The sequence below is a fragment of the Paramormyrops kingsleyae genome, chromosome 17, assembly GCF_048594095.1.
Source record: "Paramormyrops kingsleyae isolate MSU_618 chromosome 17, PKINGS_0.4, whole genome shotgun sequence".
Lineage (NCBI taxonomy): Eukaryota > Metazoa > Chordata > Actinopteri > Osteoglossiformes > Mormyridae > Paramormyrops > Paramormyrops kingsleyae.
In genome coordinates this window covers 5,742,880-5,765,524 of record NC_132813.1, presented here as the reverse complement: position 1 = coordinate 5,765,524, position 22,645 = coordinate 5,742,880, and the positions used below count along the sequence as shown (strand labels likewise).

Here is a 22,645-nt window from a genome sequence, read left to right as displayed (position 1 = left end):
CAGGAGCGGTGACGCCGGCTCCAAGCACTACCATAGGAAAACAGGGGGAAAAAGGGAAATTAAAAATTGCTCTGGAACACTCCCCAGGCACTCCTGTGTCCTCGACGCCCCTGCTTGATGGCCCTGAGGTCTGTCCGGGGCTCCGCCGTGACGCCAGTGGAGTGACACACTGATGGCGTGATGTCAGTGGGAGCAGGAAGCAGACTCATGCATGGTCTTGAATGATTCAGAACCACAATCTGCTTTCAGCTTGATAAGAACACCATTATTATCAGAAACGGTAAGGTTCTGGGCAGCAAACGGGACTAAAAATAGCCCCCAAAATGGATGCAGGTGACGGGCAGGGCTGAACGGCTGTGGGGACCGCGGCAGGCAGGAGATGAAAGCGCGGGTGTGAGCTCAGTCTTTATCTATAGATTACACGCTCCACACGTCCACCCCACCAACCCCCCCGCCCCCAACAAAAATCAGGCCTCCTGAAAGACGATACGAGTGTCAGAGCCTGCGATGGTCTGCCTGACTTGGCCGTCAGCCCTCTGAAGACTTCATCACCTTATGACGGCTGTCGTCGTTGGTGGGGGGCGGGGGGGGGGCACGTGGAGGTGTGGGAGGGTGCAGGCCAGATGAGTGGGGGAGGGCAGGCGCGAACCAGGATGATGAAAACGTGGTGTGGGAAATGGAACGGGTTCGGGCAAAGTGCTAGGGGTCAATTGGCGCCCAGCATGAAGACTGTTAACGAGTGGGAGCGTAGAACATCCTGGAAGTCCAGAACATTCCTGCGGTGCCATAAGAAAAAAATACAGGCAGGGGGGCTTTGGGGGAATCCATGCAGGGCTCCTCATCCCGTTCAGCGTGTCCATAACACGCATGCACAAACACACCCCACCCCACCCCCCACCAAGGAACAACACTTCAGTACCTGAGTGGCCTTACAGATAGACTTCCAACCATTAATAGCCATGGAGACCAATTAATAACATGGGAGGGTATGGAGCCCCCCCCCCCTCCACCCAGCATGGAGGTTATTCCTCACTATGATGCACCCCAGTGGGAAAATGTCACCCTTTTGCATGAGCCCACACAGGGGCGTACCCAGAAATTCTAGGCCCCCTAACAAAATGTCACCTTACCCCCTCTGGTAGATTTTGCCGAGCTGAGGGGCTTCTGATGGTAGATTCTGAAGCCCCTATAAAGTGCTGAGCCCCCCAGGGTCCCTCCTACACCCCTGTGTCAATTAGCTGCTTCCTCACTGTGTGACTTACGCCGGTTCGGGTCGGAAAACCCCGCGTGGTCCGGCACCATCCCGGCATGCCTCTGCGAGCGGTGGGGGCTGCATTTACACACTCACAGACATGGTGTGCAAGAGCAGAACTCAGTATATAAACACAAGTTTTAAACACAAGGGCCGCGACCTTAAAAAACGGTGACTTACTCAGGGTTTACCCTTCGGAATCCACGAGAATGAATCAGCAGTAAAGTGGAATTCCTCGCAGGTCATTTTCTCAGCGTATAAAGAAGCGTGTTTAACGACACGCAGAGCCAGCGTGCTGGAGACGGCCGCAGACATGTGCTCACCCGGCTGGGACGGGTGATCCCCTCATTGCACCAGGTGTGTAACATCTGCACCAAGTGTACTGCATCAGCTGAGCCACCGCACACCCCAGAGTGACACTCGCACCAGAGCTGTGGATGCTGTGGGCTTGCATCTGCCATGAGATCGCCCCCCCCCCCCAGCCCCAAGTAGGCTAAATGCTATGGTGCAGCTGCACAGAGACTTCATGAGCACTGGTGTGGAGTCTGGCTTGTGTTGCCCGGCCCTGAGCAGGGGATGTCGGCAGCACAGGATGGACAGGCGCGGCGCCCTAGGCAACAACCGCCCCCCCCCACACCCCCAACAACACCCTACACCCTGAAGCAGAATGGTGTCTATGTCTGCGCCTCAGTGGGAGGGGCAGCAAACTGCGTAGCACAGACAGTGCATTCATCTCCCCCCCGGTTCGCTCCCAGCCATCACTAATCAGAGGCAGGGCGTCTCTAATTGGGGTCAGAGAAATGCCTCCTTATTCTGCCCTCTCACGCATTGCACCCCCCCCCCCCCCATCCCCGTTCAGCATTAGGTCACAGCCTGCTGGCAGGGGAGGGATCATACCGTAAACACTTCTCCAGCTTAAGCACCTGGACATTATATTAAAGCCACCCAGGAGGCTTTTGCCTTTATCAAAGCCCTTAATCACTTCGCCCCCTGCTGGCCTTCTGACGCATGCTCCTCTGTGATGACACACGTCCCTACTCTGGACAGCGGCGTGACGGGACTGTGTGCCAAGTCTGGCATGTGCCTTAAAACCCGTCTCGGGTGGCAAGCCTGCCCTAAGGGCGGAAGCTGCCACCTTGCTGGATAAAAGGGGCCAAAACGAGGTGGTGATGACGGTCGTCCATCATTGGGACGTGACCTCCGCCAGCGGCACTGAAAGCGGCCCGTTGTTGTCTGCTGCTCTGTTATCTGTTTCCCAGTCATCCTCTGTGGCTGGAAATGGGTGTCTGTGTCACGCTCTGGGCTCCTACAGCTCCGCCGAGGGCCCAACTTCTCGAAACTAAATGATCCTTTCATTTCCTCCCGGACTCCGTGGCCCCAGGAGGCTCCGACGCCTCCGTCGCATGTGAAGCTGGCGGCTCCTCCCCAAATCTGCTGATCTTCTATCATAACAGAACTGGCAGAAGTGCTTCCTGTCTGGATCGGCCTTGCGTGAGACACTCCATAGCCTGGATCAGACACCAGACCCGATTCTCATCCGTGAAAAGAAGCAACAGGCTAGTCGTCCTCCCTGTCTCTCCAGCTACCCTTCACACAGGTTTATAATTAAATCTTTGTGAGGACTCTCCATTCATTTCTATGGGGAAATCCCAACATGACCACCTTAACCGCTACCCAACCCTAACCCTAACCCATAAGTAACCAAACAAAATACGAGGGTTCTGGCATTTTTTCTTTTTTGATTGCATTCTCAGACCTTTGTAGGGAAAAAATGGTCCCCGTAATGTCAAAATAACAGGTTTTTATTACGTTGTGGAGGAGATTCGGTCCCCACAATGTAATATAGACCTATTCCACACACACACACACACACACACACACACACACACTCTGCCCTTATCCCATCCACAGAGGCCGGATTCCGGAACTGACAGAGGAAGTACCTTAATGGTTACCAAACATTCAGGGGCCGCCGCTCCTCCGTGGAACTAAACATGTGTTTAGAGCGGAGACAACATCAGCAATCACCGCCTGACCCCTCAGGAGTCCAAGGGTCGCATACTTCTCTCTCTCTCTCTCTCTCCCTTTTTTTCGCAGGAGAAAGAAAACTTTTACCAGATAATATAATCAAGTGAAAAGCGAGGGGCTGTGATGGAGAGCCTGCAGATATGCCTGTTTCCAGATGTCTGACAGGACCACGGAGAGGGAGGACAGGCGCTGGAGGAGGAGGTGTCTCCACGGGAGGGGGAATAAATAGCAGATACATGCATGCTTGCATTAATGATTCAGAACCCCAATTAAGGATTCATAACCTCCCCGCAAACAGACTGATGAATACTGATCAACGGAACGCGGACATTTTATTATTATGAAGAAAAGATCAAGGTGTGTGTGTTTGTGTGTCTGTGGGGGGGATTCAAGAAAGTCTGATCCCACAAAAACAGTAAAATGTTTTCATACACGCAGTTGGGATTAAGTGTGGAGACAGAGAGTGAAGAGAGCAAAGTGTGTCTTGTGTCTTTAAGACTGAACGGGCCGCCCGATGAATACAACGCAGGGGACAGTCCTCCGCTTTCCCATAATCCCCCCTGACATTCCTGTCGACATTCCGCGTGACCTCACGCCTCCGGACCACTACTGGAGTGAAATACGTCCTCCTCTCTGCTCCCTGTAACCTTTCACACGAAAGCCGTCAGCGGGCTATGTCCATCTGTCTAGAAACCAGCCCACGGCAGCAGAGGAAACGCAGGACAATTAACAGAAAGGTCAATTATTTATAAAATGTGGTCGATTGCATGAGGAAAGAAAAAAAAAAAAAAACACTCACATACACGGGCTGGGGGTGAATGTAAATCACGGGCGCCGAAATCAAAGACGGTAATTTCGCTGCCGGCCGCAGACTGTGGTTAATCAGGCCACTAAACGTAAGACAAAAACACCATGAAAGAATTTTTAAAAAGTACAATTTCATCACAGCTTATTTTTCATCTCTGAAGTGCCTCTGTGACCCAATACTAGCAGTTTGCCATTTGTCACCGTTTATTAACTGTCTGCCTTATTAAAGTACTCCACTGGACATGGTCTACTCTAACCAGAACCTTTTCGGTCCTGTGGCTTGCAGGAACAGATCCTTAATTTTTTATATATATATATATATATATGTGTGTGTGTGTGTGTGTGTGTGTCTCAAAGAATATCACTGTCACTGGGTTTGGTGGAGTTAGCTGTAATAGATGGTTTGACCTTGGGGTAAAATGTTTATAAGATTACTTGGTGAGTAAGTCTTTTAACGATTTAAATGCCATCTTAGAGTATTTAAAACAAAAAAAAAGCCTTAATGACTGAGGCTGGGGGTGGGGTTGGTACAACAGCAGACTGCAGTGAGAAACGTCTCCGATTTCATGCTAAAAAGCCAGAAGAGTAGGAGTGAGTCAGTCTGTGACAGGGGCCAAAAGAAAAGAATTAGTGCTATAGACTGTTTATATCACCAGAAAAGGCTGTGCGCCCCGCTGAGTCTACTCCAAAAGTCAAACCTGGTGCCAAAAGAATCCCGTCACACACACACACGCGCAACAACACCCCCAGCCGTACGCCAGAAAGGGGTTAACGTGGAGGGAGAGACAGCATCCCGCTATGTGCGTGTTAAAGGTTATAGGAATAATCATTCATTTGAAAGAAGAAAAAAAAAAACGCTACATAAACATTTTTCCGGATGCAATTTTCAGTCCAAGGATACATTTCCCAGTAGAAATCAGCAGCTAAGAGGAAATCATTTAGTCTTCATAAGTGCCAAATCGTATCCTGATTCTCCCGCTCTGGCCTCATTTTCAGAGCTGGCGGTAAGAGTTCTGCAATCTTTCACCCAGCGACTATGTAAACACGTCTTTGAGCAAGAGCCCCGGAGCGCTGTGTGGCCTTCCTCACGGCGAATTATGAGGAACGGTCGGGGGGGGGGGGGTCCGACGCGACTAAGATGGGAGGGGGGCCATCGGAGACTCCTCCATACCGCGGTACAGCACCAGGAAGTGGGCGCCGGGGTGAAGAAGAGGGGAGGAAAGGAGGAGAAGGAAAGAAAAAAAAAAACAACACGTGTTTCCAATTTATTAAAATTACTTGAAATACTTGCCGGTTCATTAAGATCTTTGTGTTTATTAGAATTTACAACGAAGCTCCTTCGCTGGTTTCCTGAGGTCAGCTAGACATGTTCCCCGAGAGCCGACGACAAGGTCGCTCGCATTACAGCCCCTTTTAAATCTGAGGTGGACCGAGTGCCGATGCGTCCGCCATGATGCCCGGCACAGCCCCCCCGATCCAGACAATCGGGCCGTACTGATTTAGGGCAATTTATCCACTGGCGGCCCTGGCTAACGGCAGGCCAAGGGAGACTTGGGTTACATTAATTAATCAAATTAAATAAAAGTATACCCCCCCCCCCCCCCCATTTGAGAATCAGGAGAGATGCTGCTCTACGGCTCGGCACCCTTTAGCTAGGCCGCGTCCTGACGGGGATTTCATAAGGAGATTAATTGTCAACAACTTTTCCTGAGAGAGAGTCCAACAAGCAGACTGAGCCACAGGAGCTAAGACTGGGTCCAATCCCACCTCCATCCCTGATTTAGGAAACAAGCAGAAAGGAAAGCAGGACTGATGTACAGACGGTGCGCTAGTTTTGGCTGATTACTCAGCAAGTGTAAAACACAAAAAATAAAAACACAATCCATCTTCCTGATTTATCCAATCTGATGCAGTATTAAGCTCTACTTCTTTTGATTATAAATATGATTAAATGGATCATATATCATCTATCTAGGTCCAAAAAAAAAAAGACGTATACCAAGGCCAAGCCCCGCCCCCTTCTGCAGCAACGAGCCGCACACTCCCAGGATGCAGTGGGGCTGCATGCCACGCCTGGCCTCTTCCACTACATTTGTCTTCTTTGCCTGTCCTGCTCCCTGAAGGAGACGTTACGGGAGGGGAAGATGTTTTGTTTTATTCATTTATTTTTTGGGTGTGCTGCGTTTGCTGCTAATTTAACAGATTGTGTCCTACTGACGAGAGCAATTTGTTTAGTGTAACATAGGCGCTGCCTCACCTTGCCATGGGCACCATCTTTGGTGGGGGGTGGAGTCATGATCTCTACATCCAATGCACAGCAGCCAAATATAGGGGCACCACCCCCATTACAGGGGCACCCAGATAGGGAGTGGCCTGCTTTACGAGCCCATGGCAGTGAGACACGTGGAGATGCGTGGAAACGTCTGGCCTAGCTGCTAGTGTAGAATGCTCCCCAGCGACACGCCCTCACACATCCCCCCCCCCCCCCGCCTACCCCATATCGGCTTGTCCGCTGCAGCAGCCAGTGGGGGGGGGACTTCACTCAGATGCATGTTTGCAGCCGCTGAGAAAGCCCAGGACCTGTCCTATAACTCAGCGCTCAGGTTCAGGCCGACATCAAAGCTACCGTTTAATAGGGGCGTGCTACACAGAGCAGGCCAAGTGCTGACGGGCGACGGCTATGGGCCGCAGGCTGCGACCCAATGAAACAAAGCACGCTCTGCCTACTGCATCCTCCAGAAATAAGTGACAGTGCCCCCCTCGCCCCCGGAACAAGGTCCAGCACATCAGTTGGCATAGGTAACAGTCAGTCTCATGCTTGCGGTTTGCACTTTACCGGAGCGTGTGTTTCTGAGAAGGGGGCGGAGCTCTCGCTACGCACTCAATGCTAATTGCACACCCTTACAGAAAGGTGCGCGCTCTGTTTTTGCCGAATCTGGCAGCGCACTAGTTAAACTGGAAGCGCGGAGCCAGCCCTTAATCACAAACGTGAGAATCTGTCAGGACCGCAGAGCTGCCCTTCCCCGCACCCATCCAGCTGGGGGGGGGGGGTTAGTCCAGTCCTTGCCGCTCTCATTCGGGGATGTAAACACAAACGTCTGAGCGACACAGCTTTGATGGCTATCGGACCTCTTGCCCAAGGTGGGTTTCTGAACTGTGGAAATAAACTGAGTGGCATGCGGGGTGGTGGTGGTGGGGTACTGGTTCACATAGCCGCCTGATGCGTTATTCATACATTTTACACGAAATGATACGCTTTGAACCACAAGAAAGGACAGGGGAAAACATCCATTACTATGGGCCCGCAAATGATGTTTCCCAGCCCTAGCTGGGCAATGAGGTATAAATTATACCGATAAGATCTGGGAAAAGTTGAAATCAGAGAGATCTTCACATCTGGTTCCACACTCCTGTCGTCAAATTAATGGATCTTAGTTGAGCTGTGTGCACCAAGAATGTGATAACTTCTGCTTCCTGTAATACTGATAACGGCCCCAGGAGAGAGTGAGAGGGAGGGAAGACAGGAGGGAGCACCTCGGCCATTGAGGGTCCCGTGAGAGCGCATCACCGGACGCCGCACACGCATACACGCATACACACACACGCAAACCCATACACCAAAAACACAGAGGACACAGAAGCTGCTCAGGGTTGAGGAGATCTGTCAGGACATCCCAGGCTCCTAAATGAGTGGCGGGATGCACGGAAATGCTCATGCATGCCCAGCCCCCCCCCCCCCCCCCGTGCTATAGGGAGCGCTACGGAGCCGCATAACCGGAGTTTACACCGCTGCAGAGGCAAACCCCAGGACGTGTCTGTGTGGGGGAGGAATGGGGGCTGATTTACAGCAGGACTGAATGGGGAACGATGTAGGAGCCCAGAGAAGCGATGGAAGAGGAAGCGGAGTGGGGGGGTCGGCGCAGCCCTCGCCTGACATTTTTCACGTTCCTCCAGTGATTTGAAACACACTCTGGCAAGGCGTGGGTCCCTTATTTCCAAGTGAGGACAGAAAGGCCCCGCCCCACCCAAGTTGCCACCACCCCACTGCCCCCAAACCCCCCCTCCCCCCCAAGGCACCAACCCCACCGCAACCCTCCTGTTGTCACCGGGATCCGTTACCAGGAAGGCCCATTCATTAAGGTTAATCTTCCCGCTAAATGAATAAACAAAGGATTGCTCTGTTGCCACGGCGGACAGGTGAGCAGATATCGTCTTCCAGCACCGAAATTCATCTGCACAGGAAGCGACCCGGTGCTCCACCACACCTGCGCAGGCGGGCTGGGGGGCCGGAGGTGTCCAGCTAACCTTATGGTAATGAAACACGCCCCCTCCAGGCCACCTGTGGGCCGACCGTGCCATTCCTGAGCTCAGCCAAGGGGGACATTTGACAGGTGTGCAGTGGCGTCAAAAAGGCGTTTGCATGTACATGCCATGGTGGGGGGGCATTCGCACTGCCTCCCTGGGCATAATGGGCTTGGCATTCTATATTCCATACAACCACAGTGACCACAAAGGCCCAGGTCTTACACCCCCCCCCCCCCCCCCTCATTAGGGGTGGGAAACTCGGGATCAATCTCCCCACAAAACATTCCTGTCCAGCAACATTACCCAGAATTCTCACCACTCAGAAAAACACAAATGACGATAACTAAGGGAACTAGCTGGTGACCTAAACGTAAGGGTGACTAGTTTAACCTGCAGTACCGGGCTGTTGGGGGGGGGGGGGGGCAGTGTGGCTGCGGTGACCCGACGCCTGACCGCCCATTACAGCGAAATCGGACAGAGCATATCTGGGGCCGCTTCCTGATCAGGTGGGGCGGAAGTCAGGCCGAATGAACTGGGGCGCGGAACGCCGTCCCGGGGCGCCGGGGCGACTTCACGCACGCTCTGCGCCCCAATAAACCCGGCAGCATATGCTGAAGCCATCGCTCGGCCTCCCCGAAGCCTCATGAAGGGGAAGCCTGCCGTCAGAAAGACAAATCCAGGAAGCAGCCAAGACGTGCGGAATGCATTTACGGCGCACTTTAAAGGCTGGAGACGGCGGAGCGGCCCAGAAAGCCAGCCAGACGCGGCCCTGATGATCACAGCGTGGCATCCTTCACAGCATGGGGGGGGTGGGGGGGGGCGGCACCTGAATCTCACTTCCCTCCTCCTGCCAGAGGCCCGGGGGGTCAGGGAGGAGTGAGTCAGTGCAGGGGGATTTGGATAGGGTGGGGTCAGGTGGCATGGTCCTGTTGATGAGGTCAGGAGAACAGGTCTCTGTCGGTATTGATTTGGGGGGGGGGTAACAGGAAAAAAGGATGTATTGTGAATGGGATTGTGTGGCGCAGGCCTGAATGTGAGCAGTGTCCCCAATAACAGGCCGGCTTTATGCCTGACCAGGTAATTACAGGCCGCGGGTCGGCGTCCCTGGACCGTATCTGTTACCCCAACGAGGCCCTCCAGCGCCTGGGCCCCACCAAGATGCCATCAATCCCTCACCCCCCCCCCCCCCCCCCACAGGCACCACCTAGAGTGGCAATGAGAACAGGAAGCAGAGCACTCAGCCCTGTCACCAACGCCTGAAGGCATGGCTACCTGGTAGGGTCATCGAGCCGGTGACACACACACACACACACACACACACACACACACACACAAGTCATTTCTTTATGTGGACTCTATTCATTTGTATGGGCAAAACCCTAATCCAAACAATGACAACCTTAACCCCTACCCAGCCCTAACCTTAACCAGAAGTAACCAAACAAAATACTTTTGGCATTTTTAGTTTTTTGATTGCAGTCACAGATTTTTATAAAACTGAAAAAAATGGTCCCCTCAACGTCAAAATAACAGGTTTTTATTATATTGAGGGCAAATTTGGTCCCCACAATGTAATATAAACACAACACAACACAAAACAAACACACACACACACACACACACACACACACACACACACGGCATGGGCAGAACCCCAAGAAGCATATGGGAAATAATATATTTCAGCTACACTTACCCAGGGATCAATATCTTTCACTTTAGGCCCGGCTGTGTGCCCCTATAATGGCGGCCCCCAGCTCACAGCACCAACCGCCGTGCGGCAGCTCAGGGGCCCCTGGAGGCATGAGAGCGGCCCTCGCAGTAACGGGAGACGGTGTAGTGTATCCCCCCCGCCCCGCGCCCCCAGCCAGCACCCGTAGCCACACGCCGATGCCGAGGCCCTGATAGCCAAGCAAGCGGAGACGAAAGTGTTTCCAGAGAACAAATGGCAGGGTGTTTATGCAGAGTCATAACAGAACCACAGAAATCAACAGGGGGAAAAAAAAAATCAAAAGAATTCTGCTCACCCGCGGTGTTTATCAGCACCTGTGAGATTAAACGCCTCCCCCCCCCCTCACGGTGTCTCTCCCAGCACAAACGCGGTGTGTAGTCTATGCTCTTCAGAAGGACACGCTGGGGGCCTGATAAGGGCCCCCGAAAGTCACCGGTCATTTCCCTGCTCCCACCTGCTGACTTGGCATCGATAGAGCTCATTCTGCCGTGGCGGGCACACAAGATTTTGGGACTTCGCTGGGGTGGGGGGGGGGGGGGGGGAGGACTTTGAACAGCAGAAATAAAAGATGAAGGTGAGGAGCCTGGTGTCACCAGGGGACACGGTTTTTGTGGGGGGGGGGGGGGCTGGCAGGCCTAGGGGCCTCCCTAATCCCCGGGACAAACAGGCACGCGCGGGCTTCTGAAGGCAAGACAAAGCGATGGGCAGCGATAAGAGGCGGCGCCACACTGGGCCGAAGCTCCCAGCGTCGAGCCATCACTCGCAGACTGATAAGCATCATCTCAGAGAAGCCAGGGGAGGCTCCCCAGTCCCGCTCCAGACCTGGCTGGAGGGGGAGGGGGGGAGAGGATGAGGGAGGGAGGCCACAAGGGCTCCTGGTTCAAGCCAGGTAATAAAAACCGATGGTCTGGATGTCTGGGTCTGGAGCGCAAAACGCGGCAAAGCCCTGTGTAAACAAGATGGCCTCCGGGCTCCGGCTGCCGGGCGACGCGTCTGTGGCATGAGAGGAGGGACAGGAAGACGCAGCTCAGGGGAGCCAGCGAGAGACACGTGTGGAAAACTGCAGAACACTGTGGCTGAATAATAATATAGCCGTTCACATGCGAGGGATTCCAGCGATCTGAATCGTTACCACAAGCTAAGAGATGCCACTTTATGCACAGCATAGCTTCTCTATTCTTCCCTTTATCCAGAGACCGTGTCCCAGAACCAGCCGCAAGAGTCGCATTAATATTGCGAACGTGCGACGTGGCGGCACTAATTAGTCGGCGGAAAAATCTGAAACCTATAAACAAAAAAATGCAGCCAAAGCAACGTGGACGCCAGCGACCAATGAAAGATGGCCACAGCCGGACTGGCTAATCCTATCAGAAATGCGACTTCTCCTTCAGCCACTTATACTTTTTATTATTAAATATGCAGGGCTATAGATAAGGTCCGGAAATTACTGTCATGTCAGATGAGCATGCTGGGCGGATGGGCGGGGTGTCTGAGGATACCTGCATGAAAGGCTGATGGTAGCGTCTGAAAGCGTCGCCGGACCACTGATTAATCTCATCATCTATTCTTGCTGCATTATGCCCTGCGGAGCGCGCCGAGGGCCACTTTACGAGAACAAACCGCGCCGGCAGAGATCGCGGCTGATTGGATTATCCTAACATAATAACGGGATGGGAAAAAAAAAAAAAAAAAGAAAAATACCAAAGATAGGTTAACGAGATCTCTTTAAAATGAGATCAATTCAATCTAAGGCAAAGATTAGGCATAAGAAGTCTATTTATCCGATGCTAACAGGGTTATGATCATAACTTTTGCATTGCGTCCTCGAAAACCCGGCTCTGGGAGCCAAAGCCGACATCCGCTTCCAGCTTGGGGGGGAAATCGTATTAAACGTCGGCAGTGAAGCTGGAGAAGGGCCTGGCCATGGGACCTAGAGGATTCGCTCGTCTTGCAGCTGTTACTGGAGAGCGAGTTGGCGTGGGGCGTGTGTGTCTTGCTGTCACATGTACACAAATCATCCCTTGCAAACACAACCGGCGAGGGAGGGAAGGAGGGAGGGGTGAAGAGAGGCATTATTCTCTGCCTACCAGATCCGGCATCGATCACGGTGGATTGGCCCCGCCGATCCGACACCAGGCGCGAGGATCCAGGCATGCTCACGGGCTCAGAGCGTATGGGCTGGATCCTGAAACAGGACGGCTTCACTCAAAGGGCAATTCTCAGGACTTCTGACAGGTAGGCGGCCGATTCACACAGGCAGATGCAAGGACAGCTATACCCAGAGCAAGACCCCCAGTTCCCATTTACACCAGAAATTCCAGGAGAACCACAATTACTATCTGTCCAATCACACCTACAGTACAACATTATTAAGAATTAAGGCAGCGCTAAAAAGGAGAGGTTTACTGTACGTGGTCCTAGATTACTGGAGATGGTCACCTCTGTGTCTCATATACACGATGCTGAGCAAAGTGACATGTGACATCTTGGTGCATTGTGGGATTGTCTTTTCTCTAACATGCACCTGAGACTGTGCAGGTCCAGGTCGTCCGTGTCAAAGTCGAGGAGGGGCTGCTGCGTGTCACTGGGGCCCTGGGATTGCAGCACCGAGGAGCTGGAGGAGATGACCGTGGTTTGACCCGACGGGTGGATGGTCTTGAACTGGAACTGAGGTCCCATCCAGAGTCGACGGTGAGGACCCGTGTGGGTCACTATCTCCACCTGTGAGGATGGACATGACCAGGCATGTGGGAGGGGATAGCTGGACCTCATGCCGATTGATAACGCCAGCGGCGGGGCGGTGAGATTATCTCTGACACCTGCTTAGTGGATTGGCAGGAACCGGATTGGGGCTAAGAGGCTATTGCAGAGAAGGCTCTCTCACACTCCCTGCCCTCCTTGTCTCCAGTCGACGTGGCAGATTAGTGGAGCGGGGGCCCAGCTGAGAGGTCGCGCCAGGCCGGCAGTGTCTCCACAGCACATCCTGCAACCCCCCCCCCCCCCCCGCATTGGCACGGATGCCCGCTATTCTCACAGGTCGCTGCCCTAGGGGTAACGGGGCCGGCTGCTTGCTGAGTGTACGCCGCGGTATATCCACGCAGCGCGCGGATTAACGGCTTCAGACGGGATTCCGGCAGGCGGCGGCGGGTTACGCGCCACGGCGAATCACACGCTGACCGTCAGGCTGGGTCCCAGAAGCTCGTCAGCATCCGAAACGACAGCCATAAACTCGGAGCAGGGCGGAAAAAAACCAGCCCCCACCCCCAACCCAGAGAAATGAGGACATTGGCTTAGGGTTCCTAACCCTGAGCTGTGTAGCACATCCTCTGCACAGCTGCGCAAATCAGGCCACAGGGGATGATCGGCACATTTTTTTTCTGCACTTAACACTGTCTGTGCTGCCCAGATATAAACAGACGCTGTACATCGCTGAGGCTGGGGCCAGATGTTACTACCCCCCCCGACCCTCCCGCCTTGACATATTGCGTCCTGCTCACCCTGACAGCCCTCATTACCCAGAGCGTCCCATCACAAGTCCGAGGGGGGGGCCCGATATTTTTCACACCGGCCTGACGATATCAGGACGCAGTGATCGGCACAAGTCACGTAAAGGCAGGAAGCAAAAAGTCCGCAAGCTCTGGACGGCATTGACCCGACATCCATCTTATCAAATATCCATCACGCCACCCCTGAGATGTGTCGGAAGGCGTGACAGAGGCGGCGTGACCTTGGATGGGAGGTCCCCCCTTGGCCCGGACACCATGCTGACACACTGAGCCACTACCGGGATGTTCCCGGGAACAGCACGCTCACTGGGAACGTTGGGGCCCTTATAGCGGTGCCTCTCAGTGTCCGGTTTCGAGAATCTGTCAGGATGAGGACGGAATGACACGCCGATCCAGTGGTTCGATCCAGTGTAGGCGCTGGGCGTCAGACCGCCGGTGCACCTCCGAGGGTGTGGTCACCTACCGAAAGCTGGCCAGGAAAACCGAGCCCAGGACACGCGTGTTACTGTCGGGGGGGGAGCGGGGGCGCCAGTCCTGAGGCCGCAGGGGGCCGGGGGCAGCCGGGGGGTTCCTCTCACCTGAGCCAGCCACTCCTCGTCCTCCTGGCCGCTGTGGTCGGACGCCAAGCTGTCGGAGGATTCATGCCGCATCATCGGCCCGGGGCTCGCAGGAGGGGCCACTGCGAGACACGGGAGGGGGGAGATGAGGATGGGGGAGCAAGAACGACCCACTGTGCTATGGGTGTGTGGAATGCGTGTGGTTTGTCGGTGTGTGTGTCAGGCACAGAGGCACAGCTGTCACAGGCAGACGCAGGCAGGCGCAGGCAGACACAGGCAGGCGCAGGCAGACGCAGGCAGGCGCAGGCAGACACAGGCAGGCGCAGGCAGACGTGTCAACCACAGGTGTCAGCAGCCTCAGCTGATGCTTAGCATTGGCTGTCTCCCCCCCACGGTGCTATGGGTTTGTTTAATGCAAGAACGGGCAATAGAGCCACTGCGCTTTCATCTCTCTCTCTCTCTCTCTCTCTCTCTCTCTATGTTTCCTTGCAGGTGAACCAGGTGTTTACCGAAGGTGTTCCGGCCCAGTTGACATCGAGCGACCAGTGGGCAGCCGGGAGGGGGGGTCATGGATATGGCTCAAGAGAATTCCGCCCCCAGCCCCAAGCGCCGCCTCACCTTTTCACTTTATCACTCCATCAGTTCACGATGGCACCTGCCGTGGCAGAGCCCAGTGCTGCTCGCTGGAGCAGTTAAACAGCAGAGACGCAGTCACTGAGGCTCATACTTTGATTTCTCAAGTGTTCACTAATGGACAAGAACAAAGGCCTGCCTGTGTTACTTATTAAAGCCATCACCCCCCGCCTCACCCCCCCCCCACTGGGCCACCATTTGCCCCCCACCCCCCCCCCCGCCAGTCCCACTCCTTTGCCCCCTGACCCTGGGGTGCAATAGCTGTTCACTAATTAATTATTCAGGCTTTCTAACAGTTGCTGGATCTGGATCGAGTTTCGGCAGAGCTTTCACCAGCGGTCACAAGGCTCCAGGGAGGTGGTGGGGGGGGCGGGGGGGGATGGTGATGGGTCGGGCCGTCATAGCAGAACCCAGGCCTTGACGCCACAGTGACGGCTTGCTGCTGTACATCAGCGGGAATATAGAACCAGACCCCCCCCCCCCCCCCCCTGCAAAAAGGCACCTCGACATAAAGACGCCCAAGCTGACATCATCAGACCCCCCCCCCCCTCCCCACCCCCCCGGAGGTGCCACGTCGGATACGATTTGCTCTGAAGGGTATGAGCACGATGTTATCAGGTCCAGAAGAGGGGAACGGGCAGCTGGGAGGGGCCACAAATACACCCGTCCGTGAAGTCAGGACCAGCCTGCTGGTGTGAATGCATCGACTGGCATGGGGGGGGGGGGGGTCCCAAACGGTGCCTTTCCTTAAAATAAAGACGTGTGCCTTCACAGTCCTCTGTTCATTATAGGTTCATAATTATACCTTTAGCTTGCAGGGGGTGGGGGGTGGTGCCTTTGGTTTCAAGCATAGGGGCTGAAAATGCTGTCTTTGTCATGCAATGGGGGGGGGGGTCAGTCTCCCAAAGGGCAGCTGCAGGTAGACGGGACCAAAACGGTGTCGGCAGTGCCTGAGTGACCCTGGGGCTGAGGTGATCTCCATGGGAAAGATAAGGCTACTGATTTTATCTGCCATGGGGGGACCGGGAGGGCAGGGCACCCCTGCCATCTGGTGGCCCACGACTCCTTCCTGCCCCTCCCCCGAGATACAGGCCCTACGTCACACGGCCGGCAGACAGGCGGGCAGGTGCAGCAGCTGAGGGGGGGGCGCTTTGGCAGGGAGCAGAACTGCTGTGGCGCCGAAAGGCCCCCCCCCGCCGATTACCCGCTCCGGCAATTAGGGCTATCGACGAGCCCCAGAGGGTGGGGGGTTCCTTGGGGGCTGACGCGGTGCTGCCTGTGCTGTACTCTAGGTGAGCGAGGGGGTCCAGGGGCCAGCAGGAGAGGCCTGGAGTGCAGGGAGGTAAATTATTCAAGGGCTGTAGAACAAACAGGGACTCGGAGGCGATTCTGTAAACACACAGCAGGTGGCGCCACACATAGCGCTCACCTGTCATTCCACACGGTGAATGCGGACTGGAAACATCACTCCCTGCCCCCAATTACCAAGGAACCAGGTAGTGTCACACCGGTGGCAGAGCATGCCACAGACGTGCTCTAATGTCGACCGCGTTGGCGCGGTAATAATTGGCCAGCAGATTCTTTATAATCTTCTCATCACTCGGATTTTGTCCCCTTATCTCCGGCAGCTCGGTAATCCTCCCCCCCCCATGCCCCGCCCCTCCCAGAGCACCGGGCTCCGGGCAGATGGACAGGTGGAGATAGCGACCTCCGGGTGGCGCCGCGGCTGCTTTTATCGCGCGCCGCTAGGCTCCAGCTCCCCTGACCCTCGCGGCCGCATGCTGCATTTTTAATCAGTTGGGTCATCCAATATAGACCTGCAGACGGGAGCTGTCAATCACACACACATCCGCCGCAGCCCCACCCCCTCGCGCTTCTCCTGTCCTTCTCAACAAGGCAATTTACTCTTCAAAGAGGAGACAGGGAAAATGGAGGACGCCAGACATCGGTATTCATGACAGGACTCTTCTTCGTGACATGGAGCCTCGCGGAATTTCATTGGAAGTGGCAGCCAGAGTCAATTTATACGAATGTCAAAGGACTGACTTCTGTGGCTGCACTTATGGGCAGGGGGGCCCGCTGAAGGATCACTCTGGAAATTATATCGAGACACCCCCGAAAATGGCAGGTGTGATGGCAGCTGGTAGTCAACTGCATTGCATTGAACTGCAAACATTTCCCTACTTTTTACAGTGGCATCCCCTAATTTGATGACATCTACCCAACATTACTGTACTATGTTCTCGCCAGGAGATCCCTGGGCTTGATGTCTGCCCAAGACACCTAATGCATTTGACGTGTAAAAGGCTCTAATCGTTGATTTAGAACAAATCTCTTAGCCACAAGCCCAAATAGCTGTTTACGGATTTGTCACCCGTCTGAGGTGGCATCTCACCACTCTTGAAAGACAAGCTCCTTCCTACTCGCTACCGAATCACGGCAGCTGAAATTTATGGTTAAGGCCTCCTCTGAAGGGCCAATTCGGCAGCCAGGGGAGGCTTGTGCCGGTGGAACCGCGCGGAGATTGTGGACGGCGTCGTTCTACCACTCGTGTTGCAGAGGGTACGAGAGAGAGAGAGAGAGAGAGAGATGAAGTAGCATCTGGAGCATGTGGCACCAAAAAAAACATGCTAAAGATGAAGCTCACAGAGACGGGAGACTGAGCAGCGGGAGACATGCGGGGATCATGACACTTACAGCCGACCATCAGATATTGGTAGTACTGCACCAGGTCTGACGCCAGAACCAGCGGGTGGTTGTTGTTGAATGGAGGCTGCAGTTCGTTCCACTGCGGTGTCCTGCTCCAAACAGACGGGGAGATCAACTAAGGGATGACTTACCAAGGGAGCAGATGCACCAAAATGCCTCCCCGCAATCCCCCATGAATCCAGCCAGTGGCTGTAGACATGCTTATATCCACCACCATATGTGATGTGCAGTGAAGACAAATGCAACAGCAATGCACAATGTTCACAAATCCACGTAACGTTGATCAGCCTAATTTTGACCATTCCATAAAGGTCGCTTAGGCCAGCGGTGGCCAATCTTATCCGCAAAGGGCCGGTGTGTATGCAGGTTTTTGGGGTAACCTTTAGATCAGCTGTTCAAGGCCAGGTGTGAGGACTCCTCAGCCAATCAGTCCTCTAATTAGTAATATAATTAGGGAGCTGCAGCGAAAACCCGCACACACAGCAGCCCTTTGCGGATAAAATTGGCCACCCCTGGCTTAGGTGATAGACTGCTACAAACTGGACGGTAACAATGCTTAAAGTTGGTTCAATAAGAAGGAACTGGCATCCGATCTCATGAAGCACCAAGCGGGCTGCGTGTAGCCGGAGCCCCTACCTGGCCAGGGCCCAGCAGGCCCGGGGACAGGTGCTCAGCTCCAGAGGAGTCTCGTCGCTGATCTTCGGCACCGTGCTGATTGGCCGAGGCTCCAGCACGTGCTCCATCAAGTTACCGTAGCAACTTAGGATGTAGAGGGAGTCCACCACCGACTGCCGCAACTGATCTGAGGGATGGACGAGGCCGGACATTGGATTAGAACAATGGATATCGAGAACCGCATCGTTCTGGTTTGCACTCCTGGTGTTTATTATTAATCTGAAAGAATGCAGGCTAGGCTAGGCTAGGCTAGGCTAGGGGAGGGTAGGGGAGGCTAGGCTAGGGGAGGGGAGGGTAGGGGAGGCTAGGCTAGGGGAGCGTAGGGTAGGGAAGGGTAGGGTAGGGGAGGGTAGGATAAGGTAGTCTTTGGACCCAGGCAAAGACGCAGATACCAGAAAATTTCATTTTATACGCCCACTGTGTCACTTCTCAGGATGCCGCGACCAGCACTGACCTTTCTCCCTCTTCATGCTGGGGTTGGTGAGGAACCAGGAGCGGGACGGGGCGAAGATGGCAGCCACACAGAAGTCCCCCCCCGACGACTTGCTAGGGGAGATCTGTGGGGCTGGCTTGGCTTTGCTTTGGGAGAGACGCGGAGACGCCCGGTTAGCAGGAATCATTCATCACAGGGACTCTCGGGATGGGACAGGGGGGCCTGGGGGAGAGGGGGGCCTGGGGGAGAGGGGGGCCTGGGGGAGGGGGGGGCCGAGGGGAGAGGGGGGCCTGGGGGAGGGGGGCGGTCAAGGTTGTTCACTGTGTCTTTAGCACACTGCTGTGAGGGAAAACACACAAATAAACAAGTAAGGGCAATAAAGTTAGACGTTACAGCTGTTTTAAAATGATTTTTGTCTGTATATTGGTCTCGTTCATTCAAGGGGCTTCGATGAAAATTACATTTCCTTCCTCTTCTCTAAAATTAAATACATTTTGAAAAACAGATATGTAAACATCCCATGCATGTTAGACAGGATATGCCCCAACGCCAGGAATAAGGAGTTAAAATATAATAACGATAATTAACGACACACAGAATACACAACACAAATACAAGGGGAGATGGTCTGTCCAAAGCCATGTTATCCGCCATGCAGAGGAAGGAGGAAGCCAGCAGTGCTTTGCCATGGCACCGTGCAGCCAATCCATCGCGGATGGTAGCCACGCTGGCCCCCGAAAGGGGCCCTTACAGCTATGGGGGTCACCTGGCGTGGCCCCCATCGCTTTGATAATACCTGAATGGGCCCACATCACAGCGCGGTAGTGCGGCGCTAACCCTGACCAGCGGCGACACAAATCCGGCACTGTAAAGCCCGTTCCACCCTCCCCCCCGCCCCCGGCCGCTACACCTCAGCCCCACAGCTTGGGCTTAAACTCCGCTGTACTGCTGCCTCGGGGGAGACATCCAACCCCAAACGGCTCTTGCCCCCAGAACACCCCCCAACCCCCTTGACAGCTAATCAAAACTGCATACATTTCTTTCTTTTTCAATTTCCAGGGACACTTCCCAAGGACCCTCCACCCAGCTGTTGGGTAATAATCATATCTGCTTCATTTCAGGGTCGTCTTCCAAATAACCCGGTGACATCACCGAGTGCTGATCTGGAGTGACCGTGGGCCTGCCCTTGCCGCCCATGCCCGTTTGGGGGCGGAGCCAGGCGAGCATTCCGCCACCCCGGCCTTGCGCGGGATACTAATAGGTGCTGAGTGACCTGATGCCAAGTTGAACTCAGACTCTTTGGCTTCCCTTAAAACTGTCAGCACACCATAAATTACTGCGGGACGCGGGGCTCAGTCGACGTCTTTGGTCGAGAGTATGTCAAGTCCTGGGACGGGGGGGGGGGGTTGTTACTGGTGTGTATTTATTAGTGTTGGATTGAGGGTCAATCGAATAGCCGGTCCCCACCCCCTGAGGTGGTGGAGTTTGCCAAGTTTGGTGAGCCGCTTCCTGTCTACTTCCGACCCCCCCTCCACGAATCACATCGAAGTATCAATAAACCGACAAAACAGAGGCGGGGGGGGGGGGTTAGTAGCATGTGTCCTTAACGGGAAGAACATCTCATATGCTTGTTCTCTATGAAGTAAACTCCCACAGAGGTCTCCCAACCTGGGGGGGGGGGGGGGGGGGCACTGTACAATTCACTTGCCCTCGATGCAGCTACGGGGAAACTGCAATTATCAGCTTTATTACATGGGGGCTGTGTTTCTGTTTTTTTAAATCCCTAAATTAACTATTAAACTGCTGTATAAACATCAGACTCAAAGCCTGCGGTCTGATGGTTCTGATACCCCCAGAAACTACAACCTAATCCCACCCCCCCCTCCGGCCGCCACTCGCACCGTAGCCCATGTTGTTCTTGGGCAGAAATCCCTGGAATAATAAATCCAGGAATAATAAAGTTTAAATGAGGCAGTTTCATAAAATACATAAAAAGCCCAAGTACAAATTACTATGCAAAACCACTTAAGAGGATGACAATCCAAACAGCATCGAGGTAAAGGAGCTACACAGAGCCCAAATGTTTTACAGAAGCTCTGGCCACCCTTCTAAGACGCCCCCGCTATCCCATGACATGCAGCTGATCTCCTCTGTAAGTCATCGGGCCTCCTCAAGGGAGCCCCTCCCTTCCCCTGAAACTGGTGGGGGCGCTTTGATATTGATTGTGCAAGCTAAGCACTCTGCACAAAGGGCTTGGTTGGAGGAAGACCTGCCAGTAAAACCATCTCAGTCAGACTCACGCAGCTACACTAATAATTTAGATATAAATTAATGAGGAAAAACCCGCTGTTTTAGGAGCCGCCGGGTGTAGATTTGACATCATTCGTTTACTTTGGGCTGAGCGAAGTGGCTTCAGCGCCGACGTCTTGGCCGCCTTGACTAATGGCGGCCCGAACAGGCAGGCGAGGCTCCGCTATACAGGGAGGACGGCCTGTTATTACACAAACCTTTGGCAGGTAAAGCACTCACACAAACCGCGGGCAGCCATCCGTAGATTACACAAAGTAAACATACGGAACAGGAAGAGCAGGCCGCCAGATAGATGGCCGCGCACCGAGGGCTGCCCCCGATTCCTCTGCGATTTTAACACAATGGCTCCTAGCTGAGAGGCATCCATTTTCCCTGTAACTTTTATTAAGGACTTTAATTCACTGAGAGACTGCCCGGTTGTCCTTTCCACTTTTAATTTTACAAATGAGGACCCTTGACTGAGCTAATGGCTTTTCCTCGGACGCATAATTCAATCTGCTGTGTCCACCATCAAAGACCTTCAGCATTAGAGGGCTCGCCGAGGCCAGGCGCCACCCGGGGGGGGGGGGGGGGGGTGACCGGCTTTGCTCGTGTCGAGAGCCTGTCGTAAACAAATACATTTCAAACCCTAACCCCGCCCCCCGACAGGGAGAGCGACGCTCCAGCAGAACGGTGGCCACGTTTAACGTGTACCAGGAGATGGTTTGATAACACGGCCCCCAGCCCCTCCCCCCCCCCCCCGGAGCGGACACAGGAGCATCTCTGAACGACACTTTTTATCGTCTTTCAGGAAGCATTGCTACCCGGGGCCTACAGCGAGGCCGCTGCTGATTCCAGAACTCCGGCGCTCTGGAATCTTTTCTAAAACAAACATCGGTGCTCGGCACCAAACTGTGATAGAGAAATCAGATTTTCCCCTCCATTTAAAACGTTCCACCTCATCACAATACTACCAAGGAAGGTATCATTCCAATACGACCCACCCCCCCCCATTCATTCTTTCTGGCCAAAAATAGCTGCTGATGCAAGTTCCACATCGTGTAATGCGGCTATATTTAATTATTATGACCTCATGTAATTGTACTACAGCAGGCACAGCGACACAGTCTGGCAAAGAATTAAAACCCTCAACTGTATCGGCATCTTTATTCAAATAAGGTCATTTAAACAGACATTTACAAGTGTAAATCGATTGGACATCATTGCACTGCTTTTTCCATTAAAACATTTGTGCATTTGACAAGAGATTCATTTAGCTGGGTTCAAGACTTAAAAAAATAAAAATAGAAAAATAAATAAAAGACATGAGGAAAGAAAATGCGATCGCTGCATCTCCCCCATGCGGCTGCTGCGGCGCTATGGGGAGATGACAAGGTGGCACCGTCGCAGGAACAACGGGCTGTGGATGGCCGCAGCGGGGAGGGATGCTGGATGGTTGGTAATGTGCCGTGTCGCACCTCGAGAGGATAGCAGACCAGTTTAACTTTTTTACACGTATGTCAACACAAAAAAAAAAAAAAAATCGAGACTCAAAACTGCTCCTAAGCCACACTTAGCCCTCCCACCAGCAGAAGGTTCCACGCGCAAACGAGCTCACTCTGCAAGAACTGAGTTATAACCTATGTGTGCTGCTTGTACGTAACTGTATGAAGTGGCAGAATTTCCGCAGGCACGTGCCCACACTGCTGTGTGGCTCAG

General features: G+C 53.8%; 1 protein-coding gene across 1 annotated transcript in view; it reads right to left on the bottom strand.

Moving 5' to 3' along the window:
- Window positions 1-22,645, bottom strand: part of bcas3 (BCAS3 microtubule associated cell migration factor) — a 166,903-nt gene that overhangs the window by 82,992 nt on the left and 61,266 nt on the right. The window contains 6 exon segments of the mRNA XM_072701345.1: window positions 12,212-12,309; window positions 12,649-12,845; window positions 14,209-14,309; window positions 17,518-17,618; window positions 18,166-18,331; window positions 18,659-18,783. Coding sequence (XP_072557446.1) covers window positions 12,212-12,309; window positions 12,649-12,845; window positions 14,209-14,309; window positions 17,518-17,618; window positions 18,166-18,331; window positions 18,659-18,783 — 788 coding nt within the window.